The following is a 23,878-nucleotide window of genomic DNA, read 5'->3' on the forward strand; positions in this document are numbered from 1 at the left end:
ATTAAAACAAAAAACCGGCCGACACATATCTATCTAAACAAAATAAAATAACAAAGATATCTGAAACAAACATACGATCATTGCTCATATATATATATATATATATATATATATATATTTATTTATTTATTTATTTCCTCCCATTGTTACAATTCATTGATCAAAATTGGTCAGGATGCTGCTAATTTATCTATCATGTAAATTTTAAATGTGCAACAAAGCATATGCAATTTTATTTATAAAATTTTCCGTAAAAGAACTAAAAAAAATAGTGCTCGAACATTCTCCTTGAAAAATATTGCTCCACAATGAGGAGGCCAAAGCAAACACTTCGACCAGCATAATTTCTCAGAAAAACTCAAAACCGGTGTTAATATAATTATCCAAATAAAATAAACTAAGAAAGAAATCTGAAACAAATATATGAGCATTGCTCATATATGATTCATCTCATTATTTTTGTTGATTCATCAAAACAGATAAGGATGCTGCTAACTTATCTATAATGCATACTTCAAATGTACAGCAAAACATATGCAATTCTATTTATAAAAGTCTCAACAGCATAAAACTAAAAAAAGAAACAATGCTCAACATTTTGAGCAATTCGATCAGCATAATTTATTAGAAAAACTGAAAACAAATGCTCATATAACTATCTAAACAAAATAAACCAACAAAGATATCTAAAACAAATAGATGAGCATTGCTCATATATATTTCACTTCATTGCTTCTGTTATTGATAATAACAGGTAAGGAAGCTGCTAATTTATCTATCATGCAAACTTTCAAATGTGTGGCAAATCATTTGCAATTCTATTTATTAAAGTCAGATAAACTTAAAATAAGAAACAATGCTCAACATTCTGAGCAATTCAGACAGTATAAATTGGCAGAAAAATTAAAAATCATTGCTCATGTAATTATCCAAACAAAATAAACCAACAAAGATATTTGAATCAAACAGAAGAGCATTGCTCATATATTATTCACTCTATTACTTTTGCTGATTAATCAAGGCATGTAAAGATGTTAACTTATATATCATGCAAACTTTCAAATGTGCAGCAAATAATATGCAATGTTATTTATAAAAGTCTTAGATAAACTTATAAAAAAAACAATGCTCAATATTCTCCCATCAAGTTATTAATGCAAGCTAAATAGGAGGTCATAATTTGTGAGAAAAACTGAAAACAAATGCTCGCGCATCTATCTAAATAAAATAAACCAACAAATAAATCTGAAACAAGTAGATGAACATTGTTAATATATATTTCATCCAATTACTTCTATTGATTGATCAGAACATGTAAAGATTATATTAACTTATTTATCATGCAAACTTCAATTGTGCAGCAAAACATATGCAATTCTACTTTGTTCAACATTCTCTCCTTAAAATATTACTCCACACTGATGAGGCAAGAGCAAACAATTTGATCAGCATTATTTAAAAAAAAAAATATTGAAAGCCGGTGATCATATAACTATCCAAACAAAATAAAGCAACAAAGAAATCTAAAATAAATAAGTGAGCATTGCTCATATATATTTCACCCCATTGCTTATACTAATAGATCAAAACAGATAAGGATGTTGCTGACTAATATATCTTGAAAGCCTCAATTTTGCATTAAAGCAAATACAATATGCCTAGAACGTTAGGAAATAAGAAATGCAGAGGTAGGCAGCGAATGAAGCTTAAAAAAAAATCATAAAGAAGAAAACTTCACCGAAAGGTTGCAGCAAGTCGTTGATGTTGAATAGAGGGAGGGGAGCAGAACTAGATTTCAACCCTAGTAATACAGGTGAGAAAGGAGGAGTGGCGAGGATATATGCAAAGGATATGGAGTGAGATCTACTAAAAATCTGAAGGGGCAACAACGTCAAGGCACTTTACAATGGAGCTCCAACCGCGGACCACACCCTCCCCCTTCCGTTTCCTCGTTCGAATCGATGCGGCCTCTGACCAGCGTAATACTGGCGATAAAAGGGGAACCAAACACCGCTTCTACTTCTCCAAGGTGCAGAAGTTGCAGCAACGAAATCCCAAACGGGCCGTTAACCTAACTGAAATGCATCCTAACATCAAAGCAAATCTGCAAAAGAATAGGCCAGACCAATCTCCACATGTTTTTGTTGGGGATTTCTCTGGTGCTAGTTATAGAACTAAGGAAGATTTACATGCATACCTCTCAATTCTAATCTATCTAAATATCTAACACCTAAACTCAAATTTTTACGTGTATGCCACTTTACAGATGCATGCAAATGTGTATTTACTTTTTAAATATTAAAATAGTGATATTTTTTATGTGCTATGAAAAATTTGGGTGTTATAAACTTAGAAGTTAAAGTTTAGGTGTTAGATGTGTAAATGCATAAGAGTTGATTGGTATGTACATAAATGCCCCTTAAAATAAACTTCTGATAATTGTAATTTATTGCTCCCCAGTGCTTTGGTAGTCAAGGAGTTCAAGAATTACATATTAAAAGGCATAAAGGAGCTCCACTAATGATAGCTTGCTTTGTCTCAATTCCATTCTTAAAAATGGTAATTATATGGGGACAATATCAACCCCCTATCACTGATACCAAGTGAAAAACTTCTTTTAAGTTACAAGGTAGGGAATGTATAGCACACAACTATGAATACATATGTTGCCATTTCCATGGATTTTGACTTTAATGGTGCACCTAACTGACCAGGATGTCTTCCTTTTCGACCAGTCTGGGTTTTACGGCCGTGCCGACTTGTACGATAGACACAGAGACATGAGACTCGATGTCGACAACATGTCTTACGAGGTTCTTTTTCCTCCACATATATAAAATCTTCATCTCTATTATTCGTGCGGCACACAATATAATTACCAATTGTTGCAGGAATTACTGGCACTCGAAGAGAGGATCGGCTATGTTAGCACAGGTCTCAACGAAGAAACCATTTTAAAGTCCCTGAGACAAAGAAAATACTCTCCCTGCAATCTCGAAGTTGCATCAACAGAACAGGAGCCATGCTGTATCTGTCGGGTAAGCCACCATGATCAAAATTTCATCACAATGATATAAATTTGGAAGATTTACATACATACCAACTTAATTCAAACGTATTTACATATCTAACGCCTAAACTTCAATTTGTACATAATTGCCACCCTATGAAAAAGTCTACTTTCACATTTTAAAAGTTAAAATAGTGGTAAATTGGACGTGATATGAAAGATTTGGGTGATATAAATGTTCAAAAAAAAAAAAAAGTATAATCGAGGCTCATCGTGACCGTTCAATCAAAATGTGGGCTGATGTGATTCATATTCAATCTAATTCTCTTATGAAAACTCACAAATTCAGGAAGATTACGGTGAGGGAGAGGGGATTGGAACACTGGACTGCAAACATGACTTCCACACTGATTGTATCAAGCAATGGCTCATGATCAAGAATTTGTGTCCTATCTGTAAAACTACAGCTTTGGTCACATGAAGAAACTGGTTTTACACACACCATAAGATATCTAATGGGATGAAGTGAGATTTCTTCCTCATTATTATTAAATTTATTAATAACACTTGACAATCTTTTTTATTGACCTTTTAAGCTGCTAATATTTCCATTTTGTATCCCCAAATTTTCATCTTTTAATTAAGCTTGTACAATATTTAACTTTGGCCCATCTGAAATTCGAGTTCTTATTTCTAATTTGATGTTGCTTGTTTTCTGATAATATAGATTTTGCATAATTATGAATTTTATAATTATTAAATTTTGCAGATTGCACTCATTTTAAAGAAATTATATATATATATTTTTTTTTCTTTTCTGATGAACTTTTAAATTTTGAATTGGTTCATGAAATCATTCATTCATTATTGATAATTGATGATATATTTGTTTCAATGTTTCTTTGGATATTTATGTAATTTGATGTGATGAGAAGATAAATGATTTAAAGGATTCATGTTATTATTTTTTGACAAATTTTACGTTGGTTTCGAACACCTAACTCAAATCTCCACTCTACGCATCTGGGGTTTGGTATCTGATAATGGCAAGTGTTAATCTATTTAACTAAATGAAAATATGAAACTCAATGGAATACAATGAAGAAGGATTCATGTAGCCGGCTACACTTAATGTTAGATGAATGCTTGTTATTGTTATTGTTTGACAAGATAAATGACTAAAAATTGATGTGTAGGTTGTAATACTTTTTTTTCCATTTTTATCAAATTCTCAGTAGTTTGATCATATTCGTGGCACGCATAAATCCATTGGTTCACTAATTTAAAAATATCACTTATATGTTAGATTTTATAAATAGCAATATTTTTATGTATTTATTCCTACTAAAATTATTTAACAAAACAATAATTGATTCATTTATTTATTATTTTGATTAAAATTGATATAATTTATTGGAGTTGAGCTTCAAGCCACCAACTAGGGTTGTATAGCCTTTCAATTGATTTGATCAAAACCCATGAAATTGACAGACAACCTATATGACTTGAGCTTGATTAATTAATTGAGATCAAGCTTGAGCTCAACATTAATTTTATAAATTCTAGCCTGCATATGAGTAAAATTTGTTTATTAGAGAAAAAAAAATAATATTAATCCTATTTAATATTCTAAAAAAATAACAAATATGATGAACAATTAAAAAAAATAAAATATTTTTAATAATTTATTAGCAATAACTTATATTATATGATTAATTATAAATAATAATGATGAAAATTTATAGCAATAACCAACTCAGTCAAATATGATTGACCAAAAAGATCTAATGAAGCCATAGATCATGTTAATTTTATTTATACTTGAGAGAACAAATCATTCCATGTATTTTCTTAAACAATTCTATAATGCCTCTACATTTGTCAAGTTTTAGGAGTTTGTAATTTTTCCCCTTTTTTGGGCATGCAAATGAAAATTATAAGCCTTCAAAATAAAATTGAAAAATATTTAGGACATATGTGCAAATTTAAGAACTGCATAACATTGCTTCATTGTGTCATTTATTATTACCATCAGTAGCTAAAAATGTGGTAAATTTATTTGTTAAATTGAGATGTAAGATGTAAGGTGAGACACATTGTCCTCAATTTCTTTTAAAAAGAGTTTTGCATTTTAGGTGATTGAATTATGACAATAAATTTATTTATTTATTATTTTTTTAATAAAACCTTGTAACCACTTGGATAAGGATACATAAGTAAAATAAATGCTAAAGAAGATATGAAAATCATTCAAAAGTGATGGGATTGTTAGAATAGTACATTGAAAGTACAATGTGGAGCCCTTCCAAATTATGAATGGCACTTATTTTTAGAGATTACTTTCACTTAATATATATACATATATATATGATTGTAGCTTTTTAAAATGTTGTAAAGTGAACTTAGAATTATGTTTTAAAATTAGACTATATTTTTTTTTTTCAAAAAAATTTGACAACTTTTTTAGAGTCACTGCACTTTTAACATATCAATTTGAAAAAAATAGCTTCAGCATGAAATTAGTTCCCCAAACAGAATTATGTAGGCAGTCAAAAAAGAAAAGCAGCCAAATCATTGTCCAAAACAGACCCTTAATATATTGGTTGAGAATAAGATTTCAACTAAGGAGTCACGAGCACTGTACTTTGTTTCTGTTTATGATTAAATTATTTTTCAATATCGAATAAAAAAATACATAAATATTCTAAAGTTAATGGACTGAAAGCTTTCCCACAACTACAAATCTCTCTGATCACCACCTCCTCTTTACTTCCAAGTCTTCCTACATAAATGACTAGTCTGTTATCTTCTCCAACAAATAATTCACTTCCTTTCCTTCCCTTCCCTTCACATCTTTCCCTTTTTTACTCTTTTCTTAAAGCATTGTTTTATGCTGCGGTTCAGTCCTCCCCTCATCTTACTTACCTTCAAAAATACTTTTTCAAAAACAAACAAAATAAATTGCACAACTCCCCTTTCTTTTCTACCATTTCAGTTTTCTTTTGTTGTGCATGTTTTCTCATCATTTGGCTTCAAATTTGAAGATTGTGGTTATGATCTCTTCATTCTTCTTCTAGGTCAGTTGTTTCCACATGAGCCTTTTGCATAAATCCTATTAGATTTAGGGAGGAATATTTAGCATTTTCGGAAAAGGCATTCACATTCATACCACCCAATTCTCATGTATTTACATAATATAACACATATACTTTACTTTTTATATAATTATACCACCCTAATATTTCATATTACATCTTAAATATCATTATTTCAATCTTTCAAAAGCGTACCACTCTTTTCAGAGATGTAAATACATAATATAAGAATTGAGTGGTATGCATCTAAATCATCCTGAATCTTAACTAAAATTTTGCTTATTATTATTTTTATTTTTATTACTTGTATGAATTTTCAGTTATTTATTCTTGCTAAGCTATATATATATATATATATATATATTAAATTACCTAAACAACATAAGAACAAAAATAATTTCTACTATTTATATAGTGAAATTGCAAATTCCAGAGGCCCCAATTGCCCACCCTTCTATATTGGGATCAATATGCCTTTTGGATTAGTTTCAGCTTGGAGGAAGAGAAGCAGCAAATTACAGGAAATCAAAGATCAATGTAAGTGGTAATAATTTAAAATATAATCTCCAATTAAAAGAAAAATATAATTTATTTATTTATATTAATATTATATTTTTTATTTAAAATTAGGGACATATAAGCCTCTAGAAGAGTGGAACCTGAAAGATCAGAGCTTGAGCTTTGGAAGGAGAAAGTGCTCAGTGGCTTTCACTCTGAAGGAAATGGAAGAAGCAACGAATTCTTTCAGTGAGAGGAATTTGATCGGTAAAGGTGGATTCGGTCGTGTTTATAAAGGAATTCTGGCAAATGGGCAGGTTTGCAATTAATCTAATTAATATTCATCTAAATTTCTTTCTTTTTTTTTAAGTGCCTAAATTCTTTTTTATTGTTTAAATTTAATCTCCAAACTCTTTAAATTAAACTATAATTAAACATTAGAATTTAGTGGCGTGTATGTAAATCTTCATAAAATAAAATTGCAACCATGTATATAATAAAATAGTTGGGGCATATTGCTAGTGAACTAACTTCAATTGTTATGTCTGGCGACGGTATGATGTGATCCACATCATCAACCTCATATCTGATTTACCTGACATAATATTTTCTCCAATCACTGAATATTATGAAGATTGTTGCAATCAAGAAGATGGGTCTGCCAGCATCGAAACAGGCCGACGGAGAGCGAGAATTCCGCTTCGAAGTCGACCTTATGAGCAGATTGGACCACACAAATCTGGTCGCACTTATCGGCTATTGCGCTGATGGCAATGCTAGGATTTTGGTATATGAATACATGTCTAGAGGAAACCTACAAGATGTTCTAAATGGTATGTTCTAACCTCAATTCGCACCATTTACATAGATACCACACAATTCTTATGTATTTAGATATGTAACAGTCAAATTCGTTAATATCACATGAAAAATAAATCTTTGTATCTGCTATGTAAATATACATTTAAAATGTAAATCTTCCCAAACAAAAAAAATTGCAGGGCTCAGTGATTTAAAATTAGACTGGCCTCTTAGATTAAGTGTAGCGCTGGGAGCAGCTAGAGGCCTTGCTTATCTTCATTCAAATTCTGAAGTTGGAATTCCAATTGTTCATAGAGATTTCAAGTCCACTAATATTCTCCTAAGTGATACCTTGAAGGCAAAGGTAACTACTAAGAGGATCAAAGCATAATATGACAGATTGCTAAAATGTTATTTCAAAATGTTGTTTGGTTTAACAAAATTTTCATGCAATGCAAAATTTCAGATTTGTGATTTTGGCCTTGCAAAACTAATGCCAGAAGATGAGGGTATACATGCAACTACCAGAATGTTTGGAACTTTTGGCTACTTTGATCCCGAGTATGCATCGGTATGTCATACGTTGGTTACTCGGGATAATAATTGGGGCAATTTCATCTAATTTTATAAGAAAAAACATCTAAATATCTCTACTTATAATAATATCACTCAAACAACAACACTTTCAATTTTCCTTCTTAATTCTAATTACTTCGGTGGTCAAACCCAACGAAGTAATGCTATCGTCATCATAAGCTATTTTAGCACAACTTAAGAAACTTCATTCTCAATTTCTTGCAGCGAAGTGCTGCATTACGAGTTCAAAACTATTGCAAAATTTGCATATATGTCACAGAATTCTTACGCATTTATATATCTAACACCCAAAGTTTAATATTTAGATTTACAATACATCGGTATTAAAAACTTAAGCATGAAAATGTGTATTTTACTTTTGGAAAGTCAGTGATAGTTCATATTTTTTATGTGATGTCAAAGATTTGAGTGTTAAGTATCTAAATATGAAAGTTTATACGTTAGACACGTAAATATATAAGAACTGTGTACTATTCATGCAAATACCCCATTGTTACTTTGGCTCACATCCTTTTGCACTTCTTCTATACATGTTACCTGTAATTTGCCTATTTTTCTCTAACCCCTTATTAATTTAATATACTTGTATTATTAGTGAACCTTTTGCCCTACATTGTGCATAAACATATTACATTATCGATTTTTCACTACCTTATCACCAAACTTTCTTAGTTTATGATGTATAATCCCATTCTTTTTTGTGTTGGTTGTGGATCCAATATTTCACCAATCACACCCATATTCGATGCAATACTTTCTTTTACGTTCTATGAAAACGCAAATATGAGAGGCATTACCAGACCTGACACGAATGCTTCCCTTCTGCAGACAGGAAAGCTCACATTGCAGAGCGATGTATATGCCTTCGGCGTTGTTCTCCTCGAGCTCTTGACCGGACGCCAAGCTTTAGAGTTGAGCCAGGGCACAGCAGATCAGAATCTCATACTCCAGGTGCACATATTCCTAACATACGAGAGTGATAAAATATGAGCAGAGTTTATATAGCATGAAAGTCTCATTTACATATACACCACGCAATTCTAATGAATTTGCATATCTATCTTAAACCTAAACATTCAAATTTAGATGCATACAACTCAAATATTTAACATCACATAAAAAATACCACAATCATTATATTTTTAAAAGTGAATATATAAGTTTTCATGCATATGTTTAAGAATCCAAAGTGTTATAGGTGTAAATATCTAACTTTGGGTGTTAGAAAAGTAAACACATTAGAATTGTGGTATACATATATATATATATATATATATGTAAATCTCTCTTTTTTTTTTCAATGCATGGATTTCAGTTCAGAAATATAGTTAATGTAAGGAAGAAGCTGAGGAAAATGATTGATCCCGAAATACCTCGCCAGTCGTACACTATGGAGAACATCTCGAAGTTTGCAGATTTAGCCTCGCGCTGTGTCCGTATTGAGAGCAGCGCACGCCCAACAATGGAGGAGTGTGTAAAGCTACTCCAACTCATACTTTATGCCAGCAGGAAAGCATAAATTAAGATAGCAGCAAGGAATCATAATGCAAATTGAAAAGAAAAAGAAGTTTGAAGAAAACACAGCACCAGATGAGACTTAACGGTTACATTTTTTGCTCCCAAGGTGGAAGTTTGTGTTGGAAAGTTCCGGTTGCCTGAAAGCATTGTTTGATTGCACAAAATGAATGTGAAACATCTCCCAGATGACTGCAATTATTTATTTATTTACTTTTAATTATTTCTATCAATTGTCAGTCAAGGCGTTATCCAAATTCATAAAAACAACCGGTGCGTCTTGAAATTTTTTCATTATTCAGATTACAAAAATATATGAAGGTCCGTGAATTGCCAGTAAATACAGAAATCCATCAAAAACAGTAAAAAAAGGATGTATACCTGCTCCTAGAATGTTCAAATTTTAGATTGAAGCAAAAAAATTAAAAAAAAAACGTTTAAAATATTGCAATGAAAAGTTTATGTACGATATGGTCAGATTAAAAGGATAATGGGAAACTTGCTTACCTAGCACATAATTCTGATGTATTTACATATCTCACATCTAAATTTTCATATTTACATAAACAGCACTATGGTGCTTTAAACCTATGCATCAAAAGGTGTAATTTCACTTTGATAATATTGCTATTTTCTGATGTGATGGAAAAGATTTGAGTGTTATGTGTGTAAATATGATATTTTAAGCCTGAGATGTGTAAATACATTAGAATTGTGTTCTATGTATGGAAATGCCACTGCAAAAATGCAAATTTTGCGTCTTACTTCATTGAGTGAGAGGAAGTACTTCAGTTTTTCCTCATCAAATATCAAATATGGAGAGGATAACAAGACCACTAAAACCACAACGTTCATGAATAAAAATAAAAGCATAGAAATGCTGATTCAAGGCGGCATCGCCGAAGAGTTTGAATAGCAGTTGACAAAGAAAAATACTATCACATATGTCAAGATAGCTTAATAGGTAACTACATGCCAGTTACGAGACAGTAGAACTGGCGAACTCAATAGCGATACTTTGTGGAGTAATCTTTGGGAGCAATGACGAGACCGCGCCCTTTTCGCGCACCTCGAAAAACAGTTTCAACGATATCTATAAACTCTTGCTTGTCCTTCATCGCCCAGTTGATCTTGTTGTTGTTACCGGTGCCGAGATCGATCATAATGTGTTTGTTGCGGAAAAAAAACATGACGGTGGATGGATCATACAATTCATACATTGTATTGAAATCCGGAACCTCTGTAATATCTACGAGGTATAGCACTGCAAAGTTTTTTATAGTTTCGGCAACTGAGGCCAGCACTTCATCCATCTGCATCATCACATAATAAAGGAGTAGGAAGAAGATACAAGAAAATTAAAAGTTCATTTAAATTTTCCTCAAGAAAATAAGACAGCAAAAAGACCCCACCGGGTAGAAAATTTAAACTTGCTTCAAATGATTAAATAAATATTACTTGTGCAAGCTCAAGTCTCAACAATGTGAAAGATATCCCAAATTTTCTGAAGGCTCAAGATCTACATACCTAGCACACAATTCTTATGTATTTACATATCTCACACCTAAAATTTTATATTTACAGATATAGCTTCGTGCCTTAAACTAATGCATGAATTGGTGTATTTCACCTTTAAAAAGTGCCAATAGTGCTATTTCTATGTGATATTAAAGATTTGAGTGCTATGTGTGTAAATGAAAGTTTAGGTGTGACATATCACATATGTAAATAGAATAAAATTGTGTGTTATGTATGTAAATGCCTCAATAATATAACATTACCCTTCAATTTCTAGAATTCAAATATGCCAGCAATGTTTCCAGAGCTACCAAAAAGATTGCTGCTTGGAAAGGAAAAAAAATTAATAATTTTGCGCTGCCAAAAAGACATGTCTTCTAGGTTGTTGCATGGAGGGGTATTGTAAATGCATGTCATATTTCATACATTCATCAACGACTTAGCGACTTCTTTTGGGCTAAGAGTAGGGTAACATAGCATTTTCCAAAGAAAAAAATCCCACCTAAAAAGGACCGAAGTGTCTAATTGCCAGTTCTTTAGTATTTATCAAAATACTAGTAAAATATACATAAAGAATGTATTATCCATGATTTATGCAAATTCCTAGCGCCTTAGACCAGTGAGTCTTTCTAGACTGATATAAAAGTTTTCTTACAATGAAGAACTGTGCTCAAGCTCTCTTCTGGCACATTGAGAAGTATAGGGGGGATATAATTGGAGGAAGGATATATTTTCGTCCATGACAGAGTAACTATGGTGCATTCACAAAATATAACATAAAAAGGGTTTAACATAAAAATCAAACGCATTCAGCTTTAGCTATGCAAAATATACATCTCATGCTCCACAGGCTTTTGTTATGATCATCAACAAATATTACTATTATTTGTTTCACTAAAGATAGAAACTAGAAAAGCATTATGCTATAATTCACCAGAAATATTGTACGAGATTTTATACATGAGTTAAGAAATTGAGAAATATTATATAGCTACACTCGTGTTAATATTATTGCACACGTTCTTGCTCCTACGGAAATTCCAATAATGCGTAATCTAACGCTTATTGAAAACATGCCAAAATAAAAATCGTGTGTGGTTGAATATGAATAAAACTTTTTTGAGAATATATTAGATGCAGAAGTCTACAGCCAATGTCATCAAGTCTAAATGCACCCGCTCTAGAATTTAGTCATGAACATGATCCTACATATGAACAAGAGTTAAGATTATAGTTTAAAAGTATGATTGAGGATAAGATATTATAACTTCTAAGAAAGATGGAACATATGCTTGAATATCAAAATAAATCAGTCATGCCTACAATGGTTGAATCAAATGAGCAATCTGAAATACAATGCTTGATGAATTAAATAATAATATTATTCTTATGATCAATGCCAAACCTAATGTTGATTTTGCTTATGGTTCTTAGTTTCTAGATATACTAATTCATTAAGAAAAAATTATGCAGAGAATTACATCGCATCACTATTTCAAGCAACCTAATAAAAGCAAAGGTTTTAAAAACTTTATACATTTGTTGATCAAGTTTAAAAATGCATAATTCATTAAAACTCATATCTAGATTATTAGAATTAATTTTATCTAAGGAAATTGTTCATCTGCATATAAGCATATCTTATTTTCATGGCCTGCTGCTTTTAGGTTCTTTATCATATCTTCAATGAGGAATTGTACATAGATATTTATTAAGTTTTTTAAAATACAGACTAGTATTTTTAGTATTTACATTAATTGTTCAATTCATATTAGTCATTTACATAATTCACCTGATGTACATGAAGATAATCACAGCACCCAGATTACGACATAGAACAATTATAAGCCCTTTTGTTAATGTGAATGAGAGGCATGAGAAATTTAAACAAGGAGATAAAAGAATTGTGTGTTCTAAAATCATGGAGAATTCATTTAGTAAGTTTTGAAGTATTAAACGTGAGAAAGGTATTTAAAATTCTGCAATGCATTATAATTAAAGCCTATAAATTAGAAATTCTAGAAAATTTTTGCATTAACCCATCCTTTTAATATATTGGGTCTCACCTTATTTCATGACCAAAATGTCAATTCCTATATTATTCTCTCATTCCATCTCAATATGATAATGTGTTGCTGGCCACATCCATACAACTTGTTGACAAAATCATAGTAAATGAAGAAATTATGTATTAATGTAGGTTCCAAATATACCTTGTGTATTGGAGTAGTGTTTTATGTACTGAAGGAAAATAAGAACATCATAATTGAGTCTTCTACCATGGGCTCGTGGCAAAGATTGGGTTGCCTCAAATTGCCTTTCAAGATAAGGCATGTGTTTAATGTTCAGTTATTCTTACCAACATACCACAGTTACTACAAGTAATCCTACTCCAGCAGAGGTAGCTTCACGCACTCTCGAGAGGAAGGTTAGTCGAGCATATAATGGTTTTCATTCTACCACTATTCCAATCTTCTATCCGACATTGATGGCCTTGCTTATCAAAAGAGACCAACATTCAACACTCCTCAAAACATCAGACCTTCCATATAAAGTAGCATGTTTGATTTCCCATCTATGTTATAGCATATTTTTTTATCATGTTCCTCGAAGATAAAGATTTTGTTGTTGTTGTTCCTCGAAGATGTTCAAGCGGCCTTTCGCGGACACATTTTGATAACCCTTCAAATTGCATGGCAAGCACATTCCTTGGTTTTGAGTTTTCTAACAACCATTTTGTCCCATTTCTACATAGTTTGAGGACTTACCTATGTCACGGCTTGGAAAGGTAGCCAAATGGACTAGAAATAGATTGCTCCATGCAAAGCAATAACAATCTACTCTATTTAATCATAATCCTAGTATCAATAAATCATTTTGGTATTTTCACAACCTCTATGGTTAAAAAGACAGTTGAGATTGTGAGATTTACTCTTATCAGAATTAGTACATTAAAACTGAATGCTAAAGTTTATAAACTAGAAATTCTAAACAACTCTTACAATACTACAATCTTCAATGTATTTGATTTAACCTTATTTCATGACCATGATGCTAGAATTATTCTCTCTTACTAACTCCTTGTTAATTCACATACATGTTGCTAAATACCTCCATCTAACTTGTTCACTAAGTTATACTAAATGAAGAACTTGTGTTTAATGCTAAGAATGGATTGCAAAGGTACGTTGTGTATTGGTGTGTTGGAACAATATGTAATAAATCATGGTCAACTTACATAAAGAGTAACAATTAAGTCAAAATTTGTTTAACTGCTATCAAAAGTTCAATTCTTGGAGGCAATTTTTTTTGGAAGTTAGCTAGATTGATGTGGAAGTTCCCTTGCACGATCCTAATATGCTTATTTTGCGGCTTAGCCTACTTCCCTAGATGCTTACCCTTAGCCTTCTAATTTTTCTATGGTAGCCCTCACACGATTCCTTGGGAAACAATTATTTAACTTTGATTATATAGTTGATTGGATTATCAAATCTTACTCCATGCAAATCATGTTATTTTCCTTTTTAGTGACCTATGATGCAAATATATTATGATTTGGATATGAGTTTTTTATAAGAAATCCAGAGACCATAAAATTAAGTCTTCTTTATAAATAAAAAGAAGATCGTAGATACAGGTAAAAAACTCTTAATAAAATTCTAATTTTCTAAGCAATCATATGGATGTATAATTCTTTGAGTGCAATACAAGTGAAACTAATAAATTCTAGGGGAATTCATCCGCTTAAATTGAATTGAAACTTCACTTTTTTTCTCTGCTTGATAAATTCCCTCCTACCTTTCTGTTCTTCTAAATAATATGTAGAAAAAGATTCTTAATTGTAGGGTAAGAATTCAATTAATGGCTGATTTTTTCGTGGATCAAACTTCTCGTATATTTTTTAATGAATCAATAATTAAATTATCATTTAGTTCCAATTTTACAGATTTTCAAGTTTATACTCGAAGAACATGCTGCATAGCAAAGAAAGAAGTTCCCTTCATCATGCAGTAGCTTTAAGTAAACTAAAACCTTACTACATTGTGCATGCTTATCCTGAATCACTTTCATTATCCCTCCTCTGAAACACACAAGCATATTAAAAATGAGAAAACTAGTAGCCAAAGACAACTAAACATCCAAGGAAGAAAAAAAACGGATAACAGCTCTCCATATTGATGTAAAAATTACTGCACTAATTCCCATTTATAATCAATGCTACTTCTCAAAGTTAGCCAACAAATTACAAGAAAACTCAATAATAGCTCTCTGCACTTTACCTCTTTCCTTTCATCATCCATATAACAAAATGAAAATAAAAAATATCAATAATATCATTTTTGAATTGACACAAAGCCATATTTCGGATATTTTCCATTTTCTATGCTTTCAAACCTATAATGTGAAACAAAAGTGTTAATGGCATGGGGGGCATGAAGTGATTGGATGGATTCCAATAGTCTCAGACCAATGAAATTTATGCAGAAGCATAGTCCAATACGACACAATCTATGTACAGCATAGTAAATCTTCAAAAACTCATTATTATCACAATCCAGTCTGCTAGTATGCATCGTCTGATTGTCCGATCAGCAAAAGCATCAGTTTACCTTAATTCTTAATACTAGCATTCCAAAACTAATCCCAAAAATTAAAACTCATCGAACACAAGCCTCAAACAAAATTCATCGAGCTGACTAATTTCACCTTCACTCGTGCAGCTAATGAAGGAGATGAAGCCATCGGAAACGAAACCCTATCATTAACCTCAACATCACCGAAACCCTAATTGGACGCCGACAACTAGGATAAATCAGGAAGAAAAGTGATGAAGCTGAAATCTCAGAGAAAAGCGCGACGCACGAGAGACAAATTAAGCAAACCTAAATTAAATCGAAGGGAGATGATAAATCGAAAGGAAAGAGAAAGAACCTGCATGCAAGTTTCATCCCAATCATGGCCAAATCGGATGACGACGAGGCGTTCCTCCTCAGCGAGGATTGCCTGGTCGACTGCCCAACCTGAGTGGAGATGTGGCAGCAAGTAAGACATCACTCCGGCGAAGAAGACGACGAGGATTACTCGGTCTCAGGTCTCCCTCCTCTCTTCTTAGCCTGTTTCAAGGGGAAAGCAAAGTCGAATTGGAATTCAGGTAACGGATTTAGAGCAGAATTTAAGCTGGATTTAACCTAAAACTTCCCAGACGGTCATTTGGACTCGGATTGGATAAATCCGGATTTCACGGATGAATCGGCGGATCTAGTAAATCCGGGAAAAACTGTTCGCGTTAAAAAAAAAGACGTGAAGTTACCTTCCTCAATTGGTTTCAGGTAGGAGAGGAGCGTAGGACGAGAAAAATGGGAAGCGGCGATCCCGGCAGCCCGATTCCCGGAAAAATTTTCTGTCCGCAGGAGTCCCACAGATTTAAATTCCTCTGCTTAAAAATCGAGTGACCCAGCCCGAACAAATAATATAGAAATAATTTCGCCCTGCAATAACGCAATAAGCCCAAAAAACTACTCATTAACTCCAATAAACTTCACAGAATCACCGCAACAACCCCGCAAACCCACTCCAATAACATTAGAATAACCCCCAAAAACCCCGGAGTAACCCCTACTAACCCGCTGCTGGTAAAAACTTTAATAACCCCCGCACAACTACTTTAATAACGCTGTAATAACCCGCAATAACCACCCAATAACCATGATTCGCGTTGGGTCAAGCTTAAAATAAACCGTTTTGTACATTTTTAATTCAGTGAGACCGCAATAACACATGATAATATTTGATAGACTCCAGACGTAGAGCTACGTCTAGAGTCCGAACAGAAAATTTTTCGCTGATTCGCGAGGGTTCGGTCAGAAGGCGCATGTCCCTAAATAATAAATATATCATGATTGATGTGTCATCAAAAAATAAATTATGATTTAACACAAATCTTGAGTCACTTTAAGTAATGTACATTCTGAATACATATTCAAGCATTTGTGGTCTTAATTTCAACAAGTTCATAGTCAACCTGATCGTCTCGATAAGACGAAAATAAGGATTCCAAAATTAATTGAATCCCAACCAAATCAAATCTAGGTCAAGTCTTTAAAGTACATTGTCGGACTTTGAATCATAGATTGAATGATCATGAACTCTAAAACGAAACCAACGAGTTCAAAATTACTTAATTTTGAAATCCTTGAAGTACCTAAATCATTAAAAAAACCACCTTCTATCAAGGGGAATCAAATTGGTGGAGAATTCATTCACAAAAAGATCAAATGTCCCTCTCCCCATAGGTTGCAAATAGATCTCTTTTCTTCACTCTGAACTGAAGACCCGACAGTAACTTTGGGCCTCCATAGTTGTTGACCACCGTTAACCATCATCATTCGGCTACAGTCGACGTTCTGCCGCCACGACCCCTACTTGCAATCATCTTATCACAAATACGATTGTAATTTATAACACATGTATTGAAGATAAAATACAGTGATTGTTACCTTTATTTGTTCTTTATACTGACAAATGTAATTTCCAGTGTAAAATTGTAACATTATTCTTAGAGAAAGAGTCTAGCTATTGATTATAAACTATATGGTCAACTGCTGCCTTTACAATCACCAACTATAATCTATGTGACCAACAACTACTGCTGCAGTCCCTAACTATAACATATATAACCAAACTACTATTATAAATTCATACAACAGTTTCAATGACCAACTAGCGATTTTGCAGCCCCCAACAAAGACATATGTGACAAATTACTACTATATATTCCAACTGCAATTTCTATGGTAAACCCGTTCTACAAACTCCACCAAGGCCTACATGACAAGCTAATGCCGCAGTTTTCAACTACAGTATTTATGGTCAATTGACGCTATTGTTGTCAGTAATTACAATTTATATAACAAACTTCCATTATTACAGGTTCCAATTACAACTTTTACTCCCAACTATTGCAATCATGACCGAGAACTATACATATTTTTGCCCAATTATGATTATTACTACTTAACTACAATTATACATCTGTATTTATCAACCTTATAATTTCATCTTCGCTAATTCAAAAAAAGAGTGAATCTATGTACTTAGTAGATTACTTTGACTAGACTAGACCTTACGATTATTTTTCTTTTCTATAGGTTCTCAATATAAAAAAAATCTTATTGTATTCTCATACTATTTTTTAATTATTTGTGTGTGTGATGGAACTTCACGTAATTTCAAGACATTAAATTATCACTACCGCCACAAATTTTCTAGCACCCAAGACTGATAATTGTGAATTCATTTAAAAGTTTATTTTTGGATTAGTTTAGGGGGTGTTTGGTAGCTATCTGTTAATACGATTTAAAGGTCCAATTTTACTAAATGTAAAATTCAAATTTAATAAATTAAAAAAAAATGTATTTAATAAATCTGAATTTACTAAATCATACTAAAAGTAGTTTTCTCAAAATTTTGCTTGAGAAACTAAGAAAATAGAAAAATCTATATTTATATCTTTTTTTTTCAAAATTTCAAAATAAAACAACTCAATTTTTTTTTTATTATTTTAAATCTAGAAAATATTTTGTCAAACTATGTCCACTTGTTTGCTCTGCTTTAGCCTGCTTCACAGTGGCACGATTCTCTATATTTACATTTCTAACACAGAACATTTGATATTTACATTTATAACATTTTAAAATTAAGAATATACTAATGAAAAATATAATTTGAGTGGTGACATAATATTTTTATATGATCACAATTGATTGAGTGGTGATATGCATATAAATATTGAAATCTAGGTGTTGGATATGTAAATATTTAAAAATTTTGTGGTTAAAGGGAAATAATCCTCAATATATAAATATAAAGATCCATACATTAATTCAGTATTTACATCAATAATCTTCACTGGAGCTGTACAATACTTCCAGCAGTGAAGTCCTCAGCTCAGCCAGCCGCCATGCCTCGTCCGATCGCTGAAAGCTCGTTGCAGGTGGCGGCGAACGTTAACGCTACCATTTGTAGCATCTTCTTCTGCTCGCTCAAAAGACAAAGAAACGAAACTTTGCCAATCATCACCATCACCAACGCCATACATGTTCTTCTTCCTCCCAAGCGAACCCGCTTGCTTGATTGGCATTTGGCCGAATGAATCGGCAGCTTTGACTGCAAAATCTCCTTTACTGGCGGCTCTCCTGATCGGATTCATGACATGATTTATGCCATTAGTAGGGATCTCATGGTTCGCGGGCTCGGAAGAACGAGATTCCATTGAAGAACTCTTGGTGGTAATCTTGGGTTTGACATAAGGAGGCTTCAGATTGAATGTTCTAACACTTACAGCTTCTGAAATTCCATTATGGAAATCTCTTGCGATTTTAGTGTATGGAGGGATTGAATTGACGGATTTAGCAGAATCAGCGCTCCGCTTCTCGATACCGATCGAACTCGAAAACAGCCCATGAGCGCCGTCGAATCTTTCGCAGGTACTTGGGCTTTCAGTTTTGAAATCATTAGCACCAACTTCGGTGATCTTTTCTGTGGGAGCAGTAGGATGTTCATATTTTCTCATTTGTACAATCTTTTGGCGATCGTTGATGTTTTCACCATTTATGTGCTCCTCCGATTTTAGCTGTTTACTGTTCTCATTGCTGGAAAGAAACTTGATTTTGGGTTGATCCTGAAAGAATACAAACAAAAAAAGAGACCAGAAATCACTAAATTTTAAATTTCAGAAAGATTTACATACAAGCCACTCAATTCCTGTATATTTACACATCCAACACATAAACTTCAATTTTTAGATGTTAGCCAGGCCATCTTACCCAGCATGAGAAAGTGTATTTCATTTTTTTGGGAAAAGAGTTAAAATAGTGATATTTTTTATGTGATATGGAAGATTTGAGTGTTATGAATTTAAAATGTAAATTATTTGTATTAAATATATCTAAATACAGAGTAACTAGAAGATATATATGTAAATGACCTAAATATATCTTTCCCATGGTCATCAAAAAGCTTATATAAGAATCCAATGTAGAGTAAAGTGACAAAATAATCCCATAATTTAGTCCGAGAATATATAAAAATGTTAAATTAATCCCCAAATTCTTTTAATGAGGGTTAAAATAATCCTCATTCGGGACTATGTCAATTAATATTTAAAGATTTTGGAGACTAATTTGACATTTTATAAACCTTGGGACTAAAATGATCTACCAAATTAAGTGTCAATGAATTTTATACTCTCTACTCAAATGTGCCGAAGTCACAATGAATAGATGACTCTCGAGCAATATCTTGCATAGTTGCATTTACCAAAATTTCTCGTCCTGTGAAAAAGGACGAGAAATTGCTAAATTAATCATCAAACTCTTTTAAAAAGGGCCAAGTCTTCATTGGAACTACTGCAATGCATACTAAAAGAGTATGTGAATTTAAATTGACACTTCTATAAACTCTTAGATTAAAATGAATCTTTATGAAAAAATCACGGGACGTTCTAGCATTCATCTCATTTGTGTATCATACCAAAGTAGGGGATGATGGATTTGATATTCTGTACTCGAATTCGTTGAAGTCCCAATGAATCGAAAACTCCCGAGCAATATCTCGCATTAACCGCAATTTATCGTCTTGTGGAAACGACTTCTTCTTCATCTTCTCAACAAACTGTAAGAAGAAATAGGAATATGTGGAAGCAAGCATGGGAATAGAACTGAAAATTGGTGTAGAAAAGCTCAGGGACATTTACATACATAGATCCAAATCTTTTAAATTACATCAAAAACATCATTATTTTAACTTTTAAAAAGTACAATACACCATTGTCATGCATAGGTAAGATGAAATATATGTAAAGATTGAAGTTTGGTAATTATATAAATAAATAAAAATTGAATGGTGTGTATGTAAATCTTGCAAAAGCTTATGGTATTGACCTCTTCGTTTATATATGCCTCCATGAAGGTTCCATACCGCTTTGTAAACTGATTCCTAAGCTCTGCCAATTCAGGCAGGTCTGGGAATCTAGCAGCAGCAAATATCATAGTGGCGATGGCTTCAACGGTTTCTTCGGGACACACCCTGAAACAAAAGTAAGAAAAATTACATTCATGTCTGAAACTAATTTTGTGTCTTGTTTCTCCTTCCATTTTTCAAAAACATGCATAAAACATAATTCTAATGTATTTACATGTCTCACACCTAAACTTTCATATTTACACAATTACCTTGTCACCATTTTTAAAGAATGAAACACATCTATTCATGTAAAAATCAGGATTTTGAAAAGTTCAAATACCTGTCCTTTTGCATGGCGGGAAGATGTTCCAAGATGCAACAACAGTATTTCTCAATCATATCATAGCAGGAAGATTGATTTATTTCAACAATGAGTGCATCCATCTGTTCAAGCAGGGGAAGATAGGCACTACTCTTAAGAACATTTTAGGGGGAAAAAAAAACAAACCAATAAGAAAAAGTAGCATTTACATACATACCATTCAATTCCTATATAGTTACGTAGTTAACATCTAAAGTTTACTCTCTACATTCATACCGCCCAAATCTTTTATATCACCTTGAGCAAGGCTAGCATCTGTACGTGTTACGGCTCGTGTTCGATTAAGCTCTTGATTATAATTCAAATTTAGCTCGAAAATGAGCGGTGAAAGCCGCAGGCACAGGCCCACGGCTCAGCGCAACTCAGTATTGGGAGTGGTTGAGCTCTTTTTAAACAGCCAAGGGTGAAGCCAATTTTCTAATCTTCTGATGTGGGAATATATTGTGGGAGGCGGGATTTTCTTTGTTTTTTAATTTCTGAGGGCATTTAGGACTAAAAAAATTTTTGGGCATTTACATGGCATACCATCAAATTCTAATATATTTAGATATTTAAACCTAATTCCAGACAATACACCAAGGAAAGCCGGATTTGGAGAAACACTAGGAACGTTTACATACATACCACCCAATTTTAATGTATTTCAAAATTAACATCTAAATTTTCCTTTTTTATATTTATAAAAATTAAATTTTTGATATCATTTCAAAAATCCCACTATTTTAATTCTTATGTATTATATATTCAATTATTTATTTATTTCGTATCAAAACTATCTGAACAGGAACAAAAAACTCTTTGTTCGTGTTTGACTCGTTTATAAATCAAGCTAAGAAAATTTGTTTTAAGAAATGGTTAACTATGTGAAGTGACCTCTTTCCACTGAATCAATCCACATTCATTTCAACCTTGCGCAGATAAAGGAATTCATCTTTTTTATAACAAACAAAATATTAATCAAAGCGTTGCTTAATAATACTTACAATTGATGAATCTATATGAAGTTTTTGATGTGTTGTATGAGTTGATCATCTTTTCTATAAGCTCCGTATCGATTAAAAAGCAATTACTATCCATTTGGAAGAAATCTATCTTCGATAATTATATGACCGAAATTCTTCTTCTTCAGAGTTTTCGGCGTTGAAATTTTCTTAAGAACCTACTGAATTTGGCCGCATCAAACAATAGATATGCAAATCTGATTCAACAATTATATATTTGAAATGAAATCATTGAAAAACTGCTGATCCATGCGCAAAATTCTCCGTAATTTAAAAAATATCAGAAGAAAAAAAATCAAAATAGAGATAATTGAGAAGAGATGAGAGCTGAAATCCAGAGAAATGCAAACGCAAAGATGAATTCGTAAAGCAGATGATCGGACCAACAAATTCTTCGGAAAAAGTTAAACAAAAAAGCTGAATGAAATCAGTAGAAGAACGGAGTAGAAGGAACGTTGAAGGAAGCAGTACCCTGCCAAAAGCAATGGTGTCGTGGCCACCGGAGATGAGATCGGCAACGTCCTTCTTGAGATACCTCACGATCGCCTGCTTCTTCTTCCGAATCGTCTCCATTCTGCATCTGATGCACTTCACCGAGTGCTTGCTGCCAATAAATCAAATCAAATCGATAACAGTTTCATCAAATCCAAACCCTAAACCCCATACCGAAACCAAAATCCACAACCACAAATCCTCACCATTTGCTCGAGAACTTCCGTCCGAGGAGACAAAAGATCATCTTCTCTCTCTGTCTCTCCCTCTCTCTGTCTCTCTCTCTCTCTCTAATTTAATAAGCACAGTGATGGGAAGTAGGGATTCAGGCTTTAGATCTGGCAGCTCGTGACCGCCATTAAAGCTCTAAGCTTAAAGGCTTAGAGAAGCGTTGGGAAACTGAAGAGAACTTCGTGTGGAAGGCGAGGCGAGTGGTGAGCTTTTTGGGAGGACAGAGGAGAGAGAAGAGACGGATGCGAGAATTTAATTTGAAAAAAATATAATACATTTAATTATTTATAGAAATATGAATTTGAAATTTTATTTGAGAGTGTATCTTTACTTTTTTTTTAAATAAAGTGCAGTGCTTAAATAATTTTTACCGTTTTAATCCTAAAATTTATAGAAATATGAAAATAGTTCTTATGGAGAAGTATTCGAGCTTAATTTTAAAATAGTATGAGATAATTTTAAAAAAATTATTGTATAAATACACCGCATGCAAAGATGCATACGATCTTGATCAGAGTCAGGATGTATTTCGATGGGCCCCATTTTAATTTTTTTTTTCAAAAATATTTTGATTGCATTATGACCGCAGATCATCGTGATCTACGGTTAAGATCGGACACCGCATGTATCTCTGTATGTTATATATGTATGCAATAATTTTTCATAATTTTGACATTTCAATAAGCTCAGAGACACTTTAACTCTCCTTAAAAAAAATAAAGTGCTAAAATACTTATTTATTTTATTTATATGTGATCATTTTAATTCTAAAAAT

General features: G+C 32.6%; 4 protein-coding genes across 12 annotated transcripts in view; 2 read left to right on the forward strand and 2 right to left on the reverse strand.

The window, feature by feature from the left end:
• Positions 1-3,671, forward strand: part of LOC110030609 (probable E3 ubiquitin-protein ligase HIP1) — a 59,425-nt gene extending 55,754 nt beyond the window's left edge. For 5 of the 7 annotated variants that reach the window (XM_020733396.1, XM_020733397.1, XM_020733395.1 and 2 more), the window contains 3 exons: positions 2,715-2,813; positions 2,892-3,038; positions 3,360-3,671. In XM_020733396.1, the coding sequence (XP_020589055.1) occupies positions 2,715-2,813; positions 2,892-3,038; positions 3,360-3,491 (378 nt within the window). In that variant the 3' untranslated portion in view covers positions 3,492-3,671. The remainder of the gene's footprint in view (positions 1-2,714; positions 2,814-2,891; positions 3,039-3,359) is intronic. The other 2 variants (XM_020733399.1, XM_020733400.1) reach the window with 1 other exon arrangement.
• Positions 3,672-5,655: 1,984 nt separating this feature from the next.
• LOC110030587 (probable serine/threonine-protein kinase PBL28) lies at positions 5,656-10,209 on the forward strand. Of its 2 annotated transcripts, XM_020733361.1 has the most exons (9): positions 5,656-6,087; positions 6,521-6,642; positions 6,736-6,920; positions 7,238-7,436; positions 7,605-7,768; positions 7,871-7,975; positions 8,830-8,952; positions 9,317-9,496; positions 9,603-10,209. In XM_020733361.1, the coding sequence occupies exons 2-9, from the start codon at positions 6,576-6,578 to the stop codon at positions 9,684-9,686; spliced, it is 1,107 nt and encodes a 368-aa protein (XP_020589020.1). In that variant the 5' UTR covers positions 5,656-6,087; positions 6,521-6,575; the 3' UTR covers positions 9,687-10,209. The 2 variants fall into 2 exon arrangements, with proteins under 2 accessions (XP_020589020.1, XP_020589021.1); XM_020733362.1 differs by lacking the exon at positions 9,603-10,209 and having other exon boundaries at positions 5,660-6,087; positions 9,317-9,595.
• A 94-nt stretch (positions 10,210-10,303) lies between these two features.
• On the reverse strand, positions 10,304-16,496 carry LOC110030588 (thioredoxin-like protein YLS8). 2 transcript variants are annotated; one of them, XM_020733365.1, is made up of 3 exons: positions 16,224-16,307; positions 15,967-16,148; positions 10,304-10,829 (listed from the first exon to the last, which is right to left on the reverse strand). In XM_020733365.1, the coding sequence occupies exons 2-3, from the start codon at positions 16,084-16,086 to the stop codon at positions 10,521-10,523; spliced, it is 429 nt and encodes a 142-aa protein (XP_020589024.1). In that variant the 5' UTR covers positions 16,087-16,148; positions 16,224-16,307; the 3' UTR covers positions 10,304-10,520. The 2 variants fall into 2 exon arrangements, with proteins under 2 accessions (XP_020589024.1, XP_020589023.1); XM_020733364.1 differs by lacking the exon at positions 16,224-16,307 and adding an exon at positions 16,346-16,496 and having other exon boundaries at positions 10,309-10,829.
• A 2,372-nt stretch (positions 16,497-18,868) lies between these two features.
• LOC110030583 lies at positions 18,869-23,349 on the reverse strand. The gene is made up of 6 exons (XM_020733358.1): positions 23,079-23,349; positions 22,852-22,984; positions 21,338-21,441; positions 20,976-21,120; positions 20,566-20,706; positions 18,869-19,714 (listed from the first exon to the last, which is right to left on the reverse strand). Exons 1-6 carry the CDS (start codon positions 23,117-23,119, stop codon positions 18,977-18,979), a joined length of 1,302 nt encoding a protein of 433 aa, XP_020589017.1. The 5' UTR covers positions 23,120-23,349; the 3' UTR covers positions 18,869-18,976.
• Positions 23,350-23,878: the final 529 nt, after the last annotated feature.

The sequence above is a fragment of the Phalaenopsis equestris genome, unplaced genomic scaffold (genome assembly GCF_001263595.1).
Source record: "Phalaenopsis equestris unplaced genomic scaffold, ASM126359v1 Scaffold000741, whole genome shotgun sequence".
NCBI lineage: Eukaryota > Viridiplantae > Streptophyta > Magnoliopsida > Asparagales > Orchidaceae > Phalaenopsis > Phalaenopsis equestris.